Raw genomic sequence first — 16,730 nt, forward strand, 5'->3', positions numbered from 1 at the left:
AATAAATAAAACTATATTAAATTAAATTAAAAAATTTTTTTAAAAAGTACATCAAAAAAAAAAAAAAAAGAAACAGTCAAGGTGAATGGAAAGAAGGGAAAATATTCAAAGGCTAAACAAGAGGTTTGAGGTGCGAAATAAGAGTCTCAATGATTACATCCTTTAGTCCCATACATGGGCAAAAAGCTGGAAAAATAGCAATCCTTCAGAATTTGTTTGGAATTAAACAAGCAAAAAACTACAAAAGAGAAAAAACCCTGTGGAATGCCTGCCAGCTCCATTAGTTGTTACACACTCACTTAAGAGACAATGTTAGGTTTTAGGAGTGATTTGAGATCACTTTCCTGCATGTACCAGTGTGCTGGTTTCTGAAGTTGTACACCAGAGCCAGAGCATCCTGGGAGAGGAAGCACTCCCACATGGTGCCTTTCTCGCTTCGGACAATCCCTCCTGGACCCGGTGAAGACGCTCCTAAAGACTGCAAGCTATGGAGCATCAACTGCAAAACCCTCCTGGCTGAGTCCTTTCCTAGAATAGCGGGAACACTGCTCTTGAGCAATACTTGTTTGTTTACTTTAGCTAAACAGTAGAGATGACACAAGACTGATTGGACCACCGGCCAATAGTGTCCCAGACAACAAGGAGGGTGGAATATCTTTCCCAATCAGAAAGAAGAGAGGCAGGACAGGCCGGGCAGGCCTGAAGAGCTGAACTAACTCTCAGTGTGACTTGCCCTCCATACTGAGTGTGGCAAAATAACCCTAACGTGTTCTGCACTGCCGGTTCATGTTTCATGCCTTCTGTTTTGTTTTGTTTTTTTTCATGCCTCTTTTAACAGATTCTTAGAAATAGCGAGACAGCACGATTTACAGCATGTTACTTCACTAATGCTGGGACATCATATTCAATTTCTAGCTGTTACCTTATAGAAAGAAATAGGGCAAGAGTTACTCAAAACTGACACTGCTTGGCTTTCTAGAATGATTATTTAATAGCTTAAAAGTACCATGAGATTTCTGGAGAAAACACTGCATAAATTCACATGACAGATGCGGTCTTTTCTACTTTATGTGGATTATTTCAAAGAAGAGTAATATCTGTTAATCGTTTAAAAATAAATCGTACTATTCTATATTAACTAGCTTAAAATAGGTCATGATGATATTAATTTACCACTCTGAATATCATTTACTATGTCGAACGTATATTAAACTGCAATCTGGGGGGATTTCCCTGGTGGTCCAGTGGTTAAGACTCTGCGGTTCCACTGCAGGGGGCACAGGTTCCATCCCTGGTCAGGGAACTAAGATCCCTCATGCCACATGGCGCAGCCAAAAATAAACAAAAACAAAACTGCAATCTGGGGGCACATGAAATTTTTCACATACACTCAAGCACACTTGTTTTCAAATTTTACACGAAGTTACGGTACTTCTTAATTGATATTTATTTGCATATGACTAAATTAGTAAACTTTAAATATAATTTATATTTTATTTCAATATGTTGTTCTTACATGCTCATGAGACACCTTTACACACCAACTGCTTTGGATGATTTTCTGAGACACCTATAGGGAAGTGTGGTTTTAGATTCAAGTAGGAAGTGAAGATAAGAGCATAGCAATCATTGTAAATGTGGACTTCAGTACTTGAAAATAACAAAGAGTAATCCTGTCCCATCTCTATCACAGCCCTTGAGGTAATCCCTGGGGCAGTGAACCCAAGGCCTGAGGTTATTTGGTAAAGCTTTATGGATGCCTAAGGGACTAGGAAAATATGAAACTCTCCTTCCCCTCCCCCCAGCTCCATATGCCTGATATCGATTTTTTTTTTCAGTCCTCTTGCATTTGGAACAGTTGTCCAGCAAGGGAACAAAAAGTCCATTTCTTACAAACTAGCAATTAAGCCAAAAAAGCACTCACCAGTCAATACTCAATATCATAAAAACCCAGAAAAGAAAGCAATACACAGTCCACACTCTCATTTAAGACTTCGAAACTGATCATTTTGTGTCTGGCAGAAGGTAGGTACACTTACTGGATTTTTCTCCCCCCCATCTTCACAGAATAAATAAAAAACAACCAAGATAGTACACTTGGAGCTTAAAACCTTCCTTTGGAACATTGGAAAGCAGACAGAATGTTTAAGTCATCTTTATTAACTGTACACTATTAGAGATTTTTCAAGGTAAAGAACTGTGACAGAAAGAGGAGAAAAAAAAAACCTGGGAAAGTGACATACACAAATGCACTTTTCTTTTGTAAATAGTGGCACAGTACAGAGCTACAACTAACATCATTGTTCTGGCAGATAATTATACAAGATACTTGGCTACTCTGTAAAGAAAGAAATTCCAGGTGCATTGGAACCCCTTTGAGAAATATATTTTAGTAGGTTTTGTATGCTTGTATAATAACTGTATATTAGCACAATCCAATTACTTTATGAAACAGACATTATAAGAAAGGCTTTTACAAACTCAAAAAGGGGAAAATACTTACAAAGTATTAAATATTAAAGAGCAAAAACAGCCGAAGAATCACGTGCTGTTCATTCAGATACATGTTTATCAGATGTTTGAGTTGGGCAATAACTGACTTGATAACTAAACGTTGCATAGTGATCTAGATTCTACCAGGCCCCTTTCGTCTGCTCCTCAGAAAACACTTGGAGTTCTAAAATAGTATTGCGCTCTTACACACGAGTCGGAGACTGAGAAAAATGGTTACGTATTCAAGGTAGCTCAGCTAGTTAGTGTTTGAAAGACTGAGGGGTCTGAACACGGGTAAGACTCCGTATCTGAGACCAGCAGAGACGAATGAAAGGCAGTGAACCCTGCCAGGTGTGGGCAGGCCCGCGCCCTGTCAGCGCAGGTGATGCCCAGGCTCATTCGACCACCCGAGTTACCTGAGGCCGGATGCCGAGCCCAGGGCACGGACTTTCTCCAGGGCCGGACTCTACCGACCATAACCTGAAATAATACACTTGCGGTTCTTTTCCGAGTTGGGACAATGTGTGCCGGAAGTTACCAGTGGACAGTTTCCTTAAAAAAGAAAAGAAAACTGAGACATACTTGACGTGGAAGCCAACGGAAACAAAGACACAAAAAGCCGCCGGCGGAAAAGCACCAGCAGCTCCAAAGGAGGCAGGGGCACACCACCCCTTTATTTTCAGGTGCAAACATCACCAGGCATCAGAACCGGCACCGGGAACAGGAGCGAGGCCGAGTCGCGGCAGCTCGGCCGCGGGGGCAGCACCGTGCGTGTCTGCGCGGCGCGTTTCCGCGGGTCACAGCCTGGTTCGGGGCTCGCACTCCCCACGCGGGCCGCCGGCCTCCCCCACTCCCGCCAGCCCCGATCCCGCCCCGGGCGCTGCGCTCGTCCTGCTTCCGCCACGCCCGCCATGGCGGCGGCGGCGGCGGCCCGCTCCTGGCCCCGCCTCCCGGGACGCCGCGCCGGTCACCTGACGCGGCTGCGGGCTGAGAAAACACAAGAGCCGTCGCTGTCGCCACAGTCGGAGCCGTCTCAGCCACCGCCTGGGGCCTCCGGGACTCTGCACCTCGCCGCCCCCGCCCATCCTGCCGCGCCATGCCATCGGAGAAGACCTTCAAACAGCGCCGAACCTTCGGTGGGTGCCGCGGGGCCGGCCGCTGACGGAGGGCCGGGAGGCTGAGGGGCCGAGGCGGCGGGGCCGGCCCTGGCGGAGGGGCTCCGGAGAGGTCGGACGGGCCGAGGTGCCGAGGGCTGAGGGGCTGAGGCGGCGGCTGCGGGAGGGCCGGGCCCGGGTGGCCGAAGGGCCGAGGCGGGGGCCTGACGGGCCGAGGGCTGCCGGGCCCAGGGGGCTGCGGGCCCGAGGGGCCGGAGTGCGGGGGCCGAGGGGCCGAGGGCGCACTGGCGCGGAGCTGCTGAATCACCTTTTGGCCCCGGGAGGCCGGGCGGGCTGTGGGCTCGGGGCCCGTCAGCCCTCCAGCCCTGGGGTGTTAGGTCCCCATGAAGAGACGAGCGCGAGCCGCGCAGGGGGTGCCCTCCTTGTAGGGGAGGCTGGCCCGAGCGCAGGGCTGGGACAGGTTCTCCGAAGTGGTGGCCCCGGGGGTGCAAGGCAGTCGTCTTCTGGTGCGTCGTCCGGGTCACACATGGTCCCTTCACGCGTCAGGACCTCCGCGGAGAGGAGTGACTCCGAGGCCGCGCCTCCTCACTCCTGCCCCTTCCCCTGCAGCCCCGCGTGGCCGGGACGTCTTGGTCCTATTTGTGGCACAAGAGCTAGGGTGGGTGGCTCTTCTAACCGGCTTGCGACAGCATTGTTGGACAGCAGCGGCGAATCCGTTCTCTCCCAGTTCAGGCTAGAATCCCCGCTTAGCTTGCTGGCATTTGGTTGAAACTGGAGGTGACACCCTCACAATATTTACTCCTCCACAAAACCGACGGGAAGGAAGTGATTGGTGCTCCCTTTAAGCAAGACGGTTCTGCAATAACAACGTGGCCTCCTTGCACATCGCTGTGTAGGGCTTGTTTATCTCAGCCCTGGAAGGCCAGGTGGGGTAGGGCGGGACCAGCGTTCCTTCCTGCCCTAATCTTTAGGCGCTTGAGCTGTATCACTTTCGTCTACTTTTGTCTAGTTTCCTGGAGTCTAGAAAGAGCCGAGCGTTCACTTGAGCTCGGATATGGTTTTGTAGATCTCGTTATTGATAATTGTTTCTTGTGCCTTGGAAGCTCCAGCAGATGAAATTCACGTTGACCTGTGGAGCATATCCTTTCAGCCTCTTGAAGCGGTTGGTTAGCAAAACTTAGACGTGTCTTTTTGTTTTTTTTTTTAAGAAATTTTCTCTTTAGTGACTTTCATGAACTCAAGTTGATACTCATGAACATTGCTTACTTTTTATGCAGCCATGAGAACAGCATTTAGAGCAGATTTGCCATTGTATCTGGCTTCTGTCCTTACAGACTCTGGCATTGAAAGCTAACTGGGGACATTTGTATGGGAAAGATGCTCATTTTCTCATGACCGATACTATAGTTACTTTCTTTTTGCTTAGAGTATTTTTAGGTTATCTAGAAAAATCGCTCAAGAAGAGTAGGTGGTAAGAGTAGGAAAGGTGAGGAATAACTAGAATAAAAGTGAGAATAAATGAGAATAAAATAGCGAATTAGAAGGAATTCCCCTGGTGCCTGTGGCCTTGAGGGTAAACCAGCAGGTATGCCTCATTTTTTTCTCCATTAGTGTATTTGTGGGCTTTCCTCTTTGTTCACCTTTACTCCCACTCCTCCTTTTTTTGTCCCTAGTCTCCTGACTCTGATTCTTTTTTTTTCTACTTTTATTGAGAAATGACATTCATCACTGTATAAATTTAAGGTATTCAGCATGATGGCTTGGTTTACATATATTGTAAAATGATTACCATAATAGGTTCAGCTAACATGCATCTTCTCATACATAAAATAAAAAAGGAAAATTTTCTCCTTGTGACAAGAACTCCTAGGATTACCCCCCTCCCCCCCTTTTTTTAAAAGGGCTCTTTAATAGTCATTTTGCAGGGCTTCCCTGGTGGCGCAGTGGTTAAGAATCCGCCTGCCAATGCAGGGGACACGGGTTTGACCCCTGGTCCAGGAAGATCCCACATGTCGTGGAGCAGCTAAGCCCGTGCCCCACAACTACTGAGCCTGTGCTCTAGAGCCCGCGACCCACTACTACTGAGCCTACGTGCCACAACTACTGAGGCCCGCGTCCCTAAAGCCTGTGGTCCGCAACAAGAAGCCACCACAGTGAGAAGCCCCCGCACCTCAACGAAGAGTAGCCTCTGCTCGCCGCAACTAGAGAAAGCCCACGCACAGCAATGAAGACCCAACGCAGCCAACTAAATAAATAAATAAAAATAATTTTTTAAAAAACAGTCATTTTGCAGAAAAATATCACATCATTTAATGGCTACTGCCTTTCCTTGCTACTGATTATGGTAATCAGCACTGACAATTTTCAGAGATTTGTAACACAGTAAATGAGGGGAATAAGTTGTTTGGAGATATGTTTTTATAGAACCTAAGACCAGCCCCAGTTAGCTTGAGCAGTACTCTTCCCAAGTGAGTGAGTTTAGGTTAATTAAAAATTGAGTCTAGCTCTGCTGTGATATATTCTACCAGGGTTGAAAGGGTTGAGATGACTCTTAGGGCTCGCCCAAAACAACCACTTCCTTTTGTGGCCAGAGAAACTGGGTGGGGCCCTGAGAGGTGGAAATCATGGTCCACCTAGTGGCAGAGTCTGGACTTGTACCCTTCTGATAGGAATTCTTCTGTCCTCCAGTAGGTAGCCATCATTTCCAGTACGTGACGTGGACCAACACTCTGAGTCAAGAGGCAATAGTGTTTCTTTACAAATGTTTTGAAGACTTTTATGAACTTCAGAAGTTGTATTTGAGCAAATATTTTCGGATTCAGTCTTCTCAAATGTCATAATCTCACTCCATTTTCTTCTAGGGTTGCCCTGGTTTGTTTAATAACACATCTGTCTCCTAGACATCATTCTGCTGAGAGTCAATGTTAAACCTAGATCTTAAGCTTCACCATCAATAACAAAAGGTCTGCATGTCTCGGAAGTTCATGTGATGGTCTAGAATAAATAGCTCCAACTACGTAACAGGGAGACTGGAGAAGGAGATTTATGCCAACACCTAGGTAACACTCCCTGCTCTTAAGCTGTGTCACTCACTGATGGATGGCATTTTATGTTTTTTATTTATAGGCATATTGGGGAAAATATTTATGCTTCCACTTCAGTGAACTAAATCCTGGAAAATATATATAAGCCTTACTTTAAATGCCCTAGGGAATCTATCTCAAAGCATCTTTGCAAGTAAGACACCTTAGACTCCTAGTCTCTATTTTTGTAAGGCTTATAAGTGTTCTTAGAGACAGGAAGAGGAATCTGGGGAAGTATATCATCCATGTACAAGCCTGAGCCCTGGGGGAATACAGACATGACTAGAGCTGGATCCCTGACTGCCAGGGGCAGTCTGTTGAGAAAGGCAAATGATAAACAGATCATCACAGCATTGAGAAAATAATTGAGTAAAAGAAGTGCTCTCATGTGCCTTTGATCCAGTGGCGCTGGTAATGCTTTTGTTAAATATACTGTCGGCTTCTGAAAACAGCCTTCTATTCAGAGTTAGGCGTCAGCATATACCATATTTATTTAATCACTTTGGGCTCACCACTGGATTTTCATTACAACCGGCCAGGACGCTAAAGACATTCCTACAGGACTTTGGTACTACTCTTCTCACCTTAGGGAAGTCACTTGTCTTCCTCTGTTGTCCCACCTTTAATGAAAATAATCATTTTTGCCTTCCTTTTTGGACCATATTTTGGGGATAAATCAAGATAAAGAAAACTTTTGACACTATAGTTTGACTTTGAAGCCCCACGTTTAGAGACCATTTTGTTTTTTCCTGCTCCACCTACCAAAAGAAACCTGTTTTCCTTGCATAAAATATTCTCTCCCCCTTATGCCTGAATGATTCCTTGTACCTTTTACATTTTTGGGGATGAACTTTTAAATGTGAAACATTTCAGGGTATATTAAACTTATTATTTATTGGCTACAGTGAATTAATTGTGATTTCCCCTTGCTCGTGAAATCTACTCTGACAAGATGGAGGTTTTTGTTGTGAAGATGGCTGATAGCTAAGTGTAGATGGTAGAGCATCTTTTCTTGGGTAGGACCCACATAGGGACAGGTCTTAGAGCTGAGAGAAATGATGAAGTATCCATGACACCCCTAGAAATAGAGAGGGGTTCTAAGGATGATAGAAAGGAAAACTCTTCCTTTGTGTCCTCTCTACTCTGCAGTACTCCATAAACACTGCGGCTCACTTCTGACACCAGACAAGCAATTCAGCTAGTTGTCATCCAGTTTAACTCAATTCTAGCACTACCTGGTGATAGCCTCAGATCCAGCAGGTTAAGGGCTCCGTCCCACCTGACAACCCCCCCCCCGGCCCCCCACCAAAGGCTAATTGCACGTACAGGTCGTTGCTCTGACTAGCTATAAATCAGTTTCCCAAGATCACCTTGTGTTTGATTAAATTACTAGAGTGGCTCCCAGAGCTCAGGAAAAGCCTTTAATTACTAGATTATCAGATTATTGCAAAGGATATTAAAGCATAGCGGTGGTAAGGTCCGGAAGAGTGCTGAGCACAGGAGCTTCTGTCTCCATGGAGTTTGGTGATTGCACTCTCCTGCCACCTGGAAGCTCTCCAGACCCTTTGTAAATAAGTTCGTTTGTATTATTTTTTAGATTTTACATGTGATACCGTATATGATATTTGTCTTTCTCTGTCTGACTTGACTTAGTATGATAATCTCTAGGTCCATCCATGTTGTTGCAAATGGCATTATTTCATTTTTTATTTAATAACAGCTAGCATTTATTAAGCATTTACTATGTGCCAGATATTTGCAAGGGGCGTACCAGCATTCTCACTGAATCTTTTTTCTTTTCCATTATGGTTTATTACAGAATATTGAATATAGTTCCCTGTGCTATAAAATAGGACCTTGTTGTTTATCCATTCTGTATATAGTAGTTTGCATCTGTTAGTCCCAAACTCCCAATCCAGCACTCCCCACCCTGCTCCACCTTGGCAACCAGAAGTCTGTTCTCTACGTCTGTTAGTCTATTTCTGTTTCATAGATAAGTTCATTTGTGTCATATTTTAGATTCCATATATAACTGATATCATATGGTATTTGTCTTTCTCTTTCTGACTTATTTTGCTTTGTATGATAATCTCTAGGTCCATGCATGTAGCTGCAAATGGCATTATTTCATTCTTCTTTTTGGCTGAGTAGTATTCCATTGTATGCATGTAACACATCTTCTTTATCCATTCCTCTGTCGATGGACATTTAGGTTGCTTCCATGCCTTGGTTATTGTGAATAGTGCTGCTGCGAACATAGGGGTACACGTATCTTTTCAAGTTAGAGTTTTCTTCGGATATATGCCCAGGAGTGGAATTGCTGGATCATATGGTAGCTCTATTTTTAGCTTTTTGAGGAAGCTCCCTACTGTTCTCCATAGCAGCTGCACCAGCTAACATTCCCACCAACAGTGCAGGAGGGTTCCCTTTTCTCCACACCCTCTCCAGCATTTGTTACTTGTAGACTTTTTAATGATGGCCATTCTGACGGGTGTGAGATGATACCTCATTGTAGTTTTGATTTGCATTTCCCTAATAATTAGTGATGTTGAGCATCTTTTTATGTGCCTATTGGATGTCTTCTATGGAGAAATGTCTGTTTAGGTCTTCTGCCCATTTTTTGATTGGGTTCTTTGTTTTGTTGAGTTGTATGACCTGTTTGTATATTTTGGCAATTAAGCCCTTGTCGGTCGCATCATTTGCAAGTATTTTCTCCCATTCTATAGGTTGTCTTTTCGGGGTTTTTTTAATGTTTCCTTTGCTGTGCAAAAGCTTGTAAGTTTGATTAGGTCCCATTTGTTTATTTTTGCTTTTATTTTTATTGCCTTGGGAGACTGACCTATGAAAACATTGCAGTGATTTACGTCAAAGAATGTTTTACCTCTGCTCTCTTCTAGCTAGGAGTTTTATGGTTGTCCTCTCTTACATTTAGCCCTTTAAGCCATTTTGAGTTTATTTTTGTGCATGGTGTGAGGGTTGTGTTCTAACTTCATTGACTTACATGCAGCTGTCCCACTTTCCCAGAACCACTTGCTGAAGAGACTGTCGTTTTTCCATTGTATATTCTTGCCTCCTGTGTTGAAGATTAATTGACCATAGATGTGTGGGTTTATTTCTGGGCTCTCTGCTCTGTTCCATTGATCCATATGTCTGTTTTTGTGCCAGTACCACACTTTTGGTTACTGTAGCTTTGTAGTATTGTCTGAAGTCTAGGAGGGTTATGCCTCCTGCTTTGCTCTTTTTCCTCAGGATTGCTTTGGCAATTCTGGGTCTTTTATGGTTCCATATAAATTTTAAGATTATTTGTTCTAGTTCTGTGAAAAATGTCATGGGTAATTTGATAGGGATCACATTAAATCTGTAGATCGCTTTGTGTAGTATGGCCACTTTAACAATATTTTTCCAGGGGCTTCCCTGGCGGTCCAGTGGTTAAGACTCTGCCCTTCCAATACAGGGGGTGCGCATTCAGTCCCTGGTCGGGGAGCTAAGATCCCACATGCTGTGCAGCCAAAGGGAAAAAAAAAAAAACCAATATTCTTCTAATCGAAGGGCATGGGATATCTTTCTGTTTTTTTGAATCATCTTTAATTTCTTTTATTAATGTTTTATAGTTCTCAGTGTATAAGTCTTTCACCTCCTTGGTCAGCTTTATTCCTAAGGTGTGTTTTTTTGTTTTTTATTTTCTGGCTGCGTTGGGTCTTCGTTGCTGCGCACAGGCTTTCTCTAGTTGTGGCGAGCGGGGGCTACTCTTCGTTGCAGCACGTGGGCTTATTGCGGTGGCTTCTCTTGTTGCAGAGAGCACGGGCTCTAGGTACGTGGGCTCGGTAGTTGCGGTGCACGGGCTTAGTTGCTCCGCGGCATGTGGGATCTTCCCGGACCAGGGCTCGAACCCGTGTCTCCTGCACTGGCAGGTGGATTCTTAACCACTGAGCCACCAGGAAAGTCCCTGGTGTGATTTTAAAAGGTAGTTTTTTTACATTCCTTTTCTGATATCTCATTGTTAATGTAAAGAAATGCAACCAATTTCTGTATGTTAATCTTGTATACCAACCTTTGCCAGGTATGAAGTATTAGTGTTTGGTTTCTCTCAGTTTTAGGGAAGATGTCTTTACTGCTTTGCTCTGCCATAGCTAAGGATAGGGGGATTCAGATATGGAAGTCACCAGTAAAAATTCAGGAAAGAAGCTGCATTTTTGGCCCTTAATAATGCCTGTGTTTCTTCCTTTCCTTTGCAGAACAAAGAGTAGAAGATGTCCGACTTATCCGAGAGCAGCATCCTACCAAAATCCCGGTAGGTAGTCTCTGTTTCAGTTGTTATTAATGTACGCCGAAGAGAGCACGGCTTAAATACAACTTTAGTACAGTGCTGCTATGTGCGACTACCTGACGGGTTTCTTTTTTAAATTTATATTTATTTATTTTTTATTTATTTGTTTGTTTATTTTTGGCTGTGTTGGGTCTTCGTTGCTGCACGCAGGCTTTCTCTAGTTGCGGCGAGGGGGGGCTGCTCTTCGTTGAGGTGTGTGGGCTTCTCATGCGGTGGCTTCTCGTTGTGGAGCACAGGCTCTAGGCACACAGGCTCAGTAGTTGTGGCGCACGGGCTTAGTCGCTCCATGGCATGTGGGATCTTCCTGGACTGGGGATCGAACCCGTGTCCCCTGCATTGGCAGGCAGATTCTTTTTTATTTATTTATTTATTTATTATTTATGGTTGTGTTGGATCTTCGTTTCTGTGCAAGGGCTCTTTCTCTAGTTGCGGCAAGTGGGGGCCACTCTTCATCGCGGTGCGCGGGCCTCTCACTATCGTGGCCTCTCTTGTTGCGGAGGCTCAGTAACTGTGGCTCATGGGCCTAGTTGCTCCGCGGCATGTGGGATCTTCCCAGACCAGGGCTCGAACCCGTGTCCCCAGCATTGGCAGGCAGATTCTCAACCACCGCGCCACCAGGGAAGTCCCTACCTGATGGGTTTCTATAGGAATCCTCAGCTATGCAACTGGTGTGTCAGTTTCATGACCTAGAATGGAGATACCTTAATCTACAGTTTAATCTAATCACATTCTGTTTCCTCCTAAGTCTGAGTTTACTGTGTTAATGTTACACACTTCACAAATCAAGGGTATTTTACTTGCGGGGGAAGGGATAGAGGGGCTAGATCTGTTGGTATTTTATCAGTGAAAGTTGGTATCCACCTTCTTTTGAAGCAAGCAGAGACTACTGCTGTGGGAAAATCAGTAGCCCTCAAGATTTAAATGTGACTGCGTATTCCAGGCTGCCTGACTTTGATGCCCCAGAGAAAGAAGGCTCTCCTTATATTTTATTTCTTTGCAGGAGATGGAGGAAAGATGCTGCTCCTATCATGTGTAGGGACCTCAGATGCCAACAGTGTCCTGTGCCCTGGGTCCTTTGGTCGTGGACCTTAAATAGGTTTCTGCTGAGGCACTAGGTCTAGAGGGAAATGGTCAAGGAGCTTCTGGCTTCAGACAGTGGCTGAGTTCAGGCCCTAGGTTCAAGGTTACTAAGTGATCTTGGGCTAATTACCAAAATTCTGAGAGGAGCTGCCATATCCTCATCTATAGAATGGGAAGAGAATCCCATCCCGTGTGGTTGGAAAATTTTACATAATTCTGGGGACATGATTGTTACCTCTTACAGACCACACTTCCAAAGAAACTCCACTGCTAAATTCTGCAGAAGCTTTCATGGTTGGCTTTCTGATTGATCATCTCATACCAAAGTGGGGGGAAAGAAGATGGGAAGATCTGTGGGTTGGGGTTGTGAGGTGCACAGAAGGGAGAATAGGATGGGTCTGCTCAGCAGTGTCATGACTGTAGGATTCTGTAGTTAGAAGGTATGTTTCTTGGACTGGTTGGAAATTTCAGTCTGTCTTCACACTCAGGGCCAACATACGGCCTGGGGATGAGGCTTCTGGGTAATTTCCTTAATTTTAAGGTTCTTCTTCACTTTTGAGTACCTGCTGTGTGTGTCTGCTAGCAGGTGCTCGTCAGTCACTGGAAACAGATAGCCCAACAGTTGGCCAGTATTTGTTCCATAGCCTCCTTCTGAAATGTGAATATCTGCGTATATTTACAGCCATCTTTTCTGCTAGTAGTTTTAGGTTTTTTACAGAAGTCACATTCATACTTGTAGATACCATGTTCTGAACACACCTCATAGATAAAGCTATTGATCTTACCAAGGAAGGTGATGACAGCTTGACTTGGCCTTACACAGAACCTCACGTAGGCCCCATGCAGTGCAACAATGTACATATAAGCATTTTTCCCTCTTCTAAAGATTTTCCATTCCTATCTTACAACTTCTCATTGTCATGACAGGGTAAAGAATTGCTATATGTGGAGAAGGATGTCTGTGGTGCTCAGTAAATAGGTAGTATTGAGGCTCAAGGGCAGTCACCAGTTTGCTGTCAGAGCCTACATAAAGTGGCTTAGAACTAGAAAAAATTTTTTCCTTTATGGAAAGGAGGAAGTATGGCAAGGAGCTAATGGATTTATTTCAAGTCATAAATGTGGAACTATTTTTGTTCCCTGCATAGTTCAAGATTCTTTTAAAACTCATTTTAAAAATATCAAGGATATTTTATCAAAATGGCAGGATCTTCGAGACTTCTGCAGAAAAAAAAAAGTTATCTCCAGACCAGCTAATCATGGTCTCTGCTTCTCAAATATTTACTTAGGATTTGAGTCTATTACCAGAGTTAAGATCTTTTTTTTTTTTTTTTTTTTAATTAATTTATTTATTTAGTTTTGGCTGTGTTGGGTCTCTGCCTCTGTGTGAGGGCTTTCTCTAGTTGTGGCAAGCGGGGGCCACTCTTCATTGCGGTGCGCAGGCCTCTCACTATCGCGGCCTCTCTTGTTGCGGAGCACAGGCTCCAGACGCGCAGGCTCAGCAGTTGTGGCTCACGGGCCTAGTTGCTCCGTGGCATGTGGGATCTTCCCAGACCAGGGCTCGAACCCGTGTCCCCTGCATTGGCAGGCGGATTCTCAACCGCTGCGCCACCAGGGAAGCCCCAGAGTTAAGATCTTACTTACACTTTTAATAAAAGTTTTATTAAAAGACTCTTGTCATGTCACAGGAAATTGTGATAGTAGTATTGGCATAGATTCAGATCTTTACACTTAAAGCTGGTACCCAGCGTCTCTGCTGTTATAAGGCTTGGGGTCTTTTTCTGACTAGGTAGTATATTTTCATGGTTCCAAATAACAGAATTTATAGCAAAGTTTCTTCCCCCACCTCAGGGCTACCTTGCCCCTCCCTGATGGCAGCCATGTTGTCTTGTGCACCATATTTCATAAGGAACAAAAGTGCTGTTTTAAACCCCATTTTGGCATGTGCCAGCTACAACACAGGAAGTATTTTATCGGTTTTTCATTGTCAACGGCTATTTTTTTTTAAAATGATAATCATCAACTCTTTTTTTTTTTTAATTTTATTTATTTATTTATTTTTATATTTTATGGCTGTGTTGGGTCTTCGTTTCTGTGCAAGGGCTTTCTCCAGTTGCGGCAAGCGGGGGCCACTCTTCATCGCGGCGCACGGGCCTCTCACTATCGCGGCCTCTCTTGTTGCGGAGCACAGGCTCCAGACGCGCAGGCTCAGTAGCTGTGGCTCACGGGCCTAGTTGCTCCGCGGCATGTGGGATCTTCCCAGACCAGGGCTCGAACCCGTGTCCCCTGCATTGGCAGGCAGACTCTCAACCACTGCGCCACCAGGGAAGCCCTTAACGGCTATTTTTAAATCACTTTTCTGGCTTCTTTTCTAGGTAATAATAGAACGATACAAAGGTGAGAAGCAGCTGCCAGTCCTGGATAAAACAAAGTTCCTGGTGCCTGATCATGTCAACATGAGTGAGCTCATCAAGATAATTAGGTATTGAATCATCTTTTTACTTTATTTCTTTGGGTAACTTCTCATTCTTGATCAGGCTTACAGATAAATCTTCAGTCTAGCTCTGATAAAAATCTATGCAACTTAATAAAACTGTAAGACATTTCATTTCTGAGTTTTTCTATTTCATACCTGCTGGATCTCAAGTCCCTTCTGATCCTTTCATCATAACATCTATGTAGATGTCTCTTAATTAGAAAAGTTTTATATAGGAAAATAAGTTAAGAGAATGTAGATGTGGTCCAATGGTAATAAATTGCATCAGCTTAGATCTTAGTTTGTAAATTATATTTTGAACTATTTTTATCACATTAGACACTGGTGGCTACTCAGATAGCATACTAGTTTTAAAACTGGCCTCAGGACTTCCCAGGTGGCGCAGTGGTTAAGAATCCGCCTGCCAGTGCAGGGGACACGGGTTCAAGCCCTGGTCCGGGAAGATCCCACATGCCGCGGAGCAACTAAGCCCGTGCACCACCACTACTGAGCCCGCGCTCTAGAGCCCACGAGCCACAACTACTGAGCCCGTGCACCACAACTACTGAAGCCCGTGTGCCTAGAGCCCGTGCTCCGCAACAAGAGAAGCCACCGCGACGAGAAGCCCCGCGCACCACAACAAAGACCCAACGCAGCCGAAAACAAATAAATAATTAGCAAAATAAATAAATAAAACTGGCCTCAGGAAAGTAGTAAGAATGATCTAGCAAGGATTATCATTAATACTTACCACGCATATAGTCGTAGAAAACATCCTGTGTTTTATGAGAAGAAATATTCAAGTCATCGTCAGTGAGGCATATATTTCATTTTGCCAGAAGTAGCGTTTACAAAATCTTTATACTTTTATATTGATTCCGGGTGGGTGATATTTTTTACACATTCTCCCTAGGTATTGATGTATCACTATTTCTTCACATGTTTTCTTTCAACAGAAGGCGCTTACAGCTCAACGCTAATCAAGCCTTCTTCCTGTTAGTGAATGGACATAGCATGGTGAGTGTGTCCACGCCAATTTGTGAAGTGTATGAAAGCGAGAAGGATGAAGATGGATTCCTGTATATGGTATACGCCTCTCAGGAGACTTTTGGAATGAAATTGTCTGTGTAAGACTAAAAAAAAATGTGTCTCTTCTAGAATTTAAACCCTTACCAAGGAATAAAAAAGGGATGTTACCAACTGAGATTGATCAGTTCACCTAATCACAGATCATCAAAACAGTAGTAGTGTTCCTGCCTAGGAGTTTTTAGGAAGTTGTTTTTTTGTACTTCAGGCAGAAAAACTGAGCTCCACATGAGCACATTCAGCTTTGGGAAACTTCATTATTTAACCTAGGCTGTCTTGTTTTCAAATTTAGAAGTTTAAAAATAAAATACTTTGCATTCTAAGTTGCCAGTAAAATAGACCTTCAAGTTATTTTAATGTTTTTCCCCCAAAAGGAACTTGCAATTTGAGCATTCAGAGAGACATTCAGTCTTCTCTCTGGGTTCACAGAACCTGCCAGCTTTTTATAGAAGGGTTTCTACTCAACTAGAGAAATCTCCTTAAGAGCATCTTTAAGCCTAAATTGTAAGGCACAGCCACCCCGCACCCCCAGCCCATTTGCCGTAACAGCTGGCAGAAAGCAGGGTGGCCGGGGGTGATAGGAAATAAGCAAGCGGAGCTGCTGCCCAGGGCTCCTGATTGCTAATAGGCGTATTTCACATCAGTGCTCTTGTCATGAAGTCTTCATTTGGTTTGTTCTCTAGACAGTAATGCAGAAAAATACCACTGCTCAACAGGAACCTTGAATAATTTATAATTTTGGTCAGGTTTCTCAAAAGACCTAGAGAAAGAGAATGACATTTTTTTTGTTTTGACTATTCTCTTAAGAGCTCAAAATAGTGCCTGCTTTGGTAAATAAACAAGCAGTTACATGGGTTTCATTCTTTGGGACAAAGGTAGAAAGCTACAGGATACTGAAACAAAAAGCATTAAAATTCAGATACACTTCCTCAACCTTTTGGCTTAAAGCTGTAGATGATCCGTGTTTTACGTTAAGTGTGTGACTAAAATATGTTATTAAAAAGCATCTTTAAGGGTATTTCAGTTATCACTGTTAGGTCAAGCAGTCCTCAAAATTCCCCCACTCCATGTGC

At 44.0% G+C, this 16,730-nt stretch overlaps 1 protein-coding gene across 1 annotated transcript; it reads left to right on the forward strand.

The window, feature by feature from the left end:
• The first annotated feature begins 3,462 nt into the window (after positions 1-3,462).
• Positions 3,463-15,775, forward strand: MAP1LC3B (microtubule associated protein 1 light chain 3 beta). Its single transcript, XM_059904934.1, has 4 exons — positions 3,463-3,629; positions 10,927-10,982; positions 14,471-14,577; positions 15,528-15,775. Exons 1-4 carry the CDS (start codon positions 3,590-3,592, stop codon positions 15,700-15,702), a joined length of 378 nt encoding a protein of 125 aa, XP_059760917.1. The 5' UTR covers positions 3,463-3,589; the 3' UTR covers positions 15,703-15,775.
• The last annotated feature ends 955 nt before the right edge of the window (positions 15,776-16,730 follow it).

This window comes from Balaenoptera ricei, chromosome 19, assembly GCF_028023285.1.
Source record: "Balaenoptera ricei isolate mBalRic1 chromosome 19, mBalRic1.hap2, whole genome shotgun sequence".
Classification (NCBI taxonomy): domain Eukaryota; kingdom Metazoa; phylum Chordata; class Mammalia; order Artiodactyla; family Balaenopteridae; genus Balaenoptera; species Balaenoptera ricei.

Excerpts from the sequence above, each read along its gene's own strand:
- MAP1LC3B (XM_059904934.1), top strand. The coding sequence starts at position 3,590 with ATGCCATCGGAGAAGACCTTCAAACAGCGCCGAACCTTCG. Across the intron at positions 3,630-10,926 it reads CAAACAGCGCCGAACCTTCG|AACAAAGAGTAGAAGATGTC; the intron begins GTGGGTGCCGCG and ends TTTCCTTTGCAG. Across the intron at positions 14,578-15,527 it reads GAGCTCATCAAGATAATTAG|AAGGCGCTTACAGCTCAACG; the intron begins GTATTGAATCAT and ends TTCTTTCAACAG.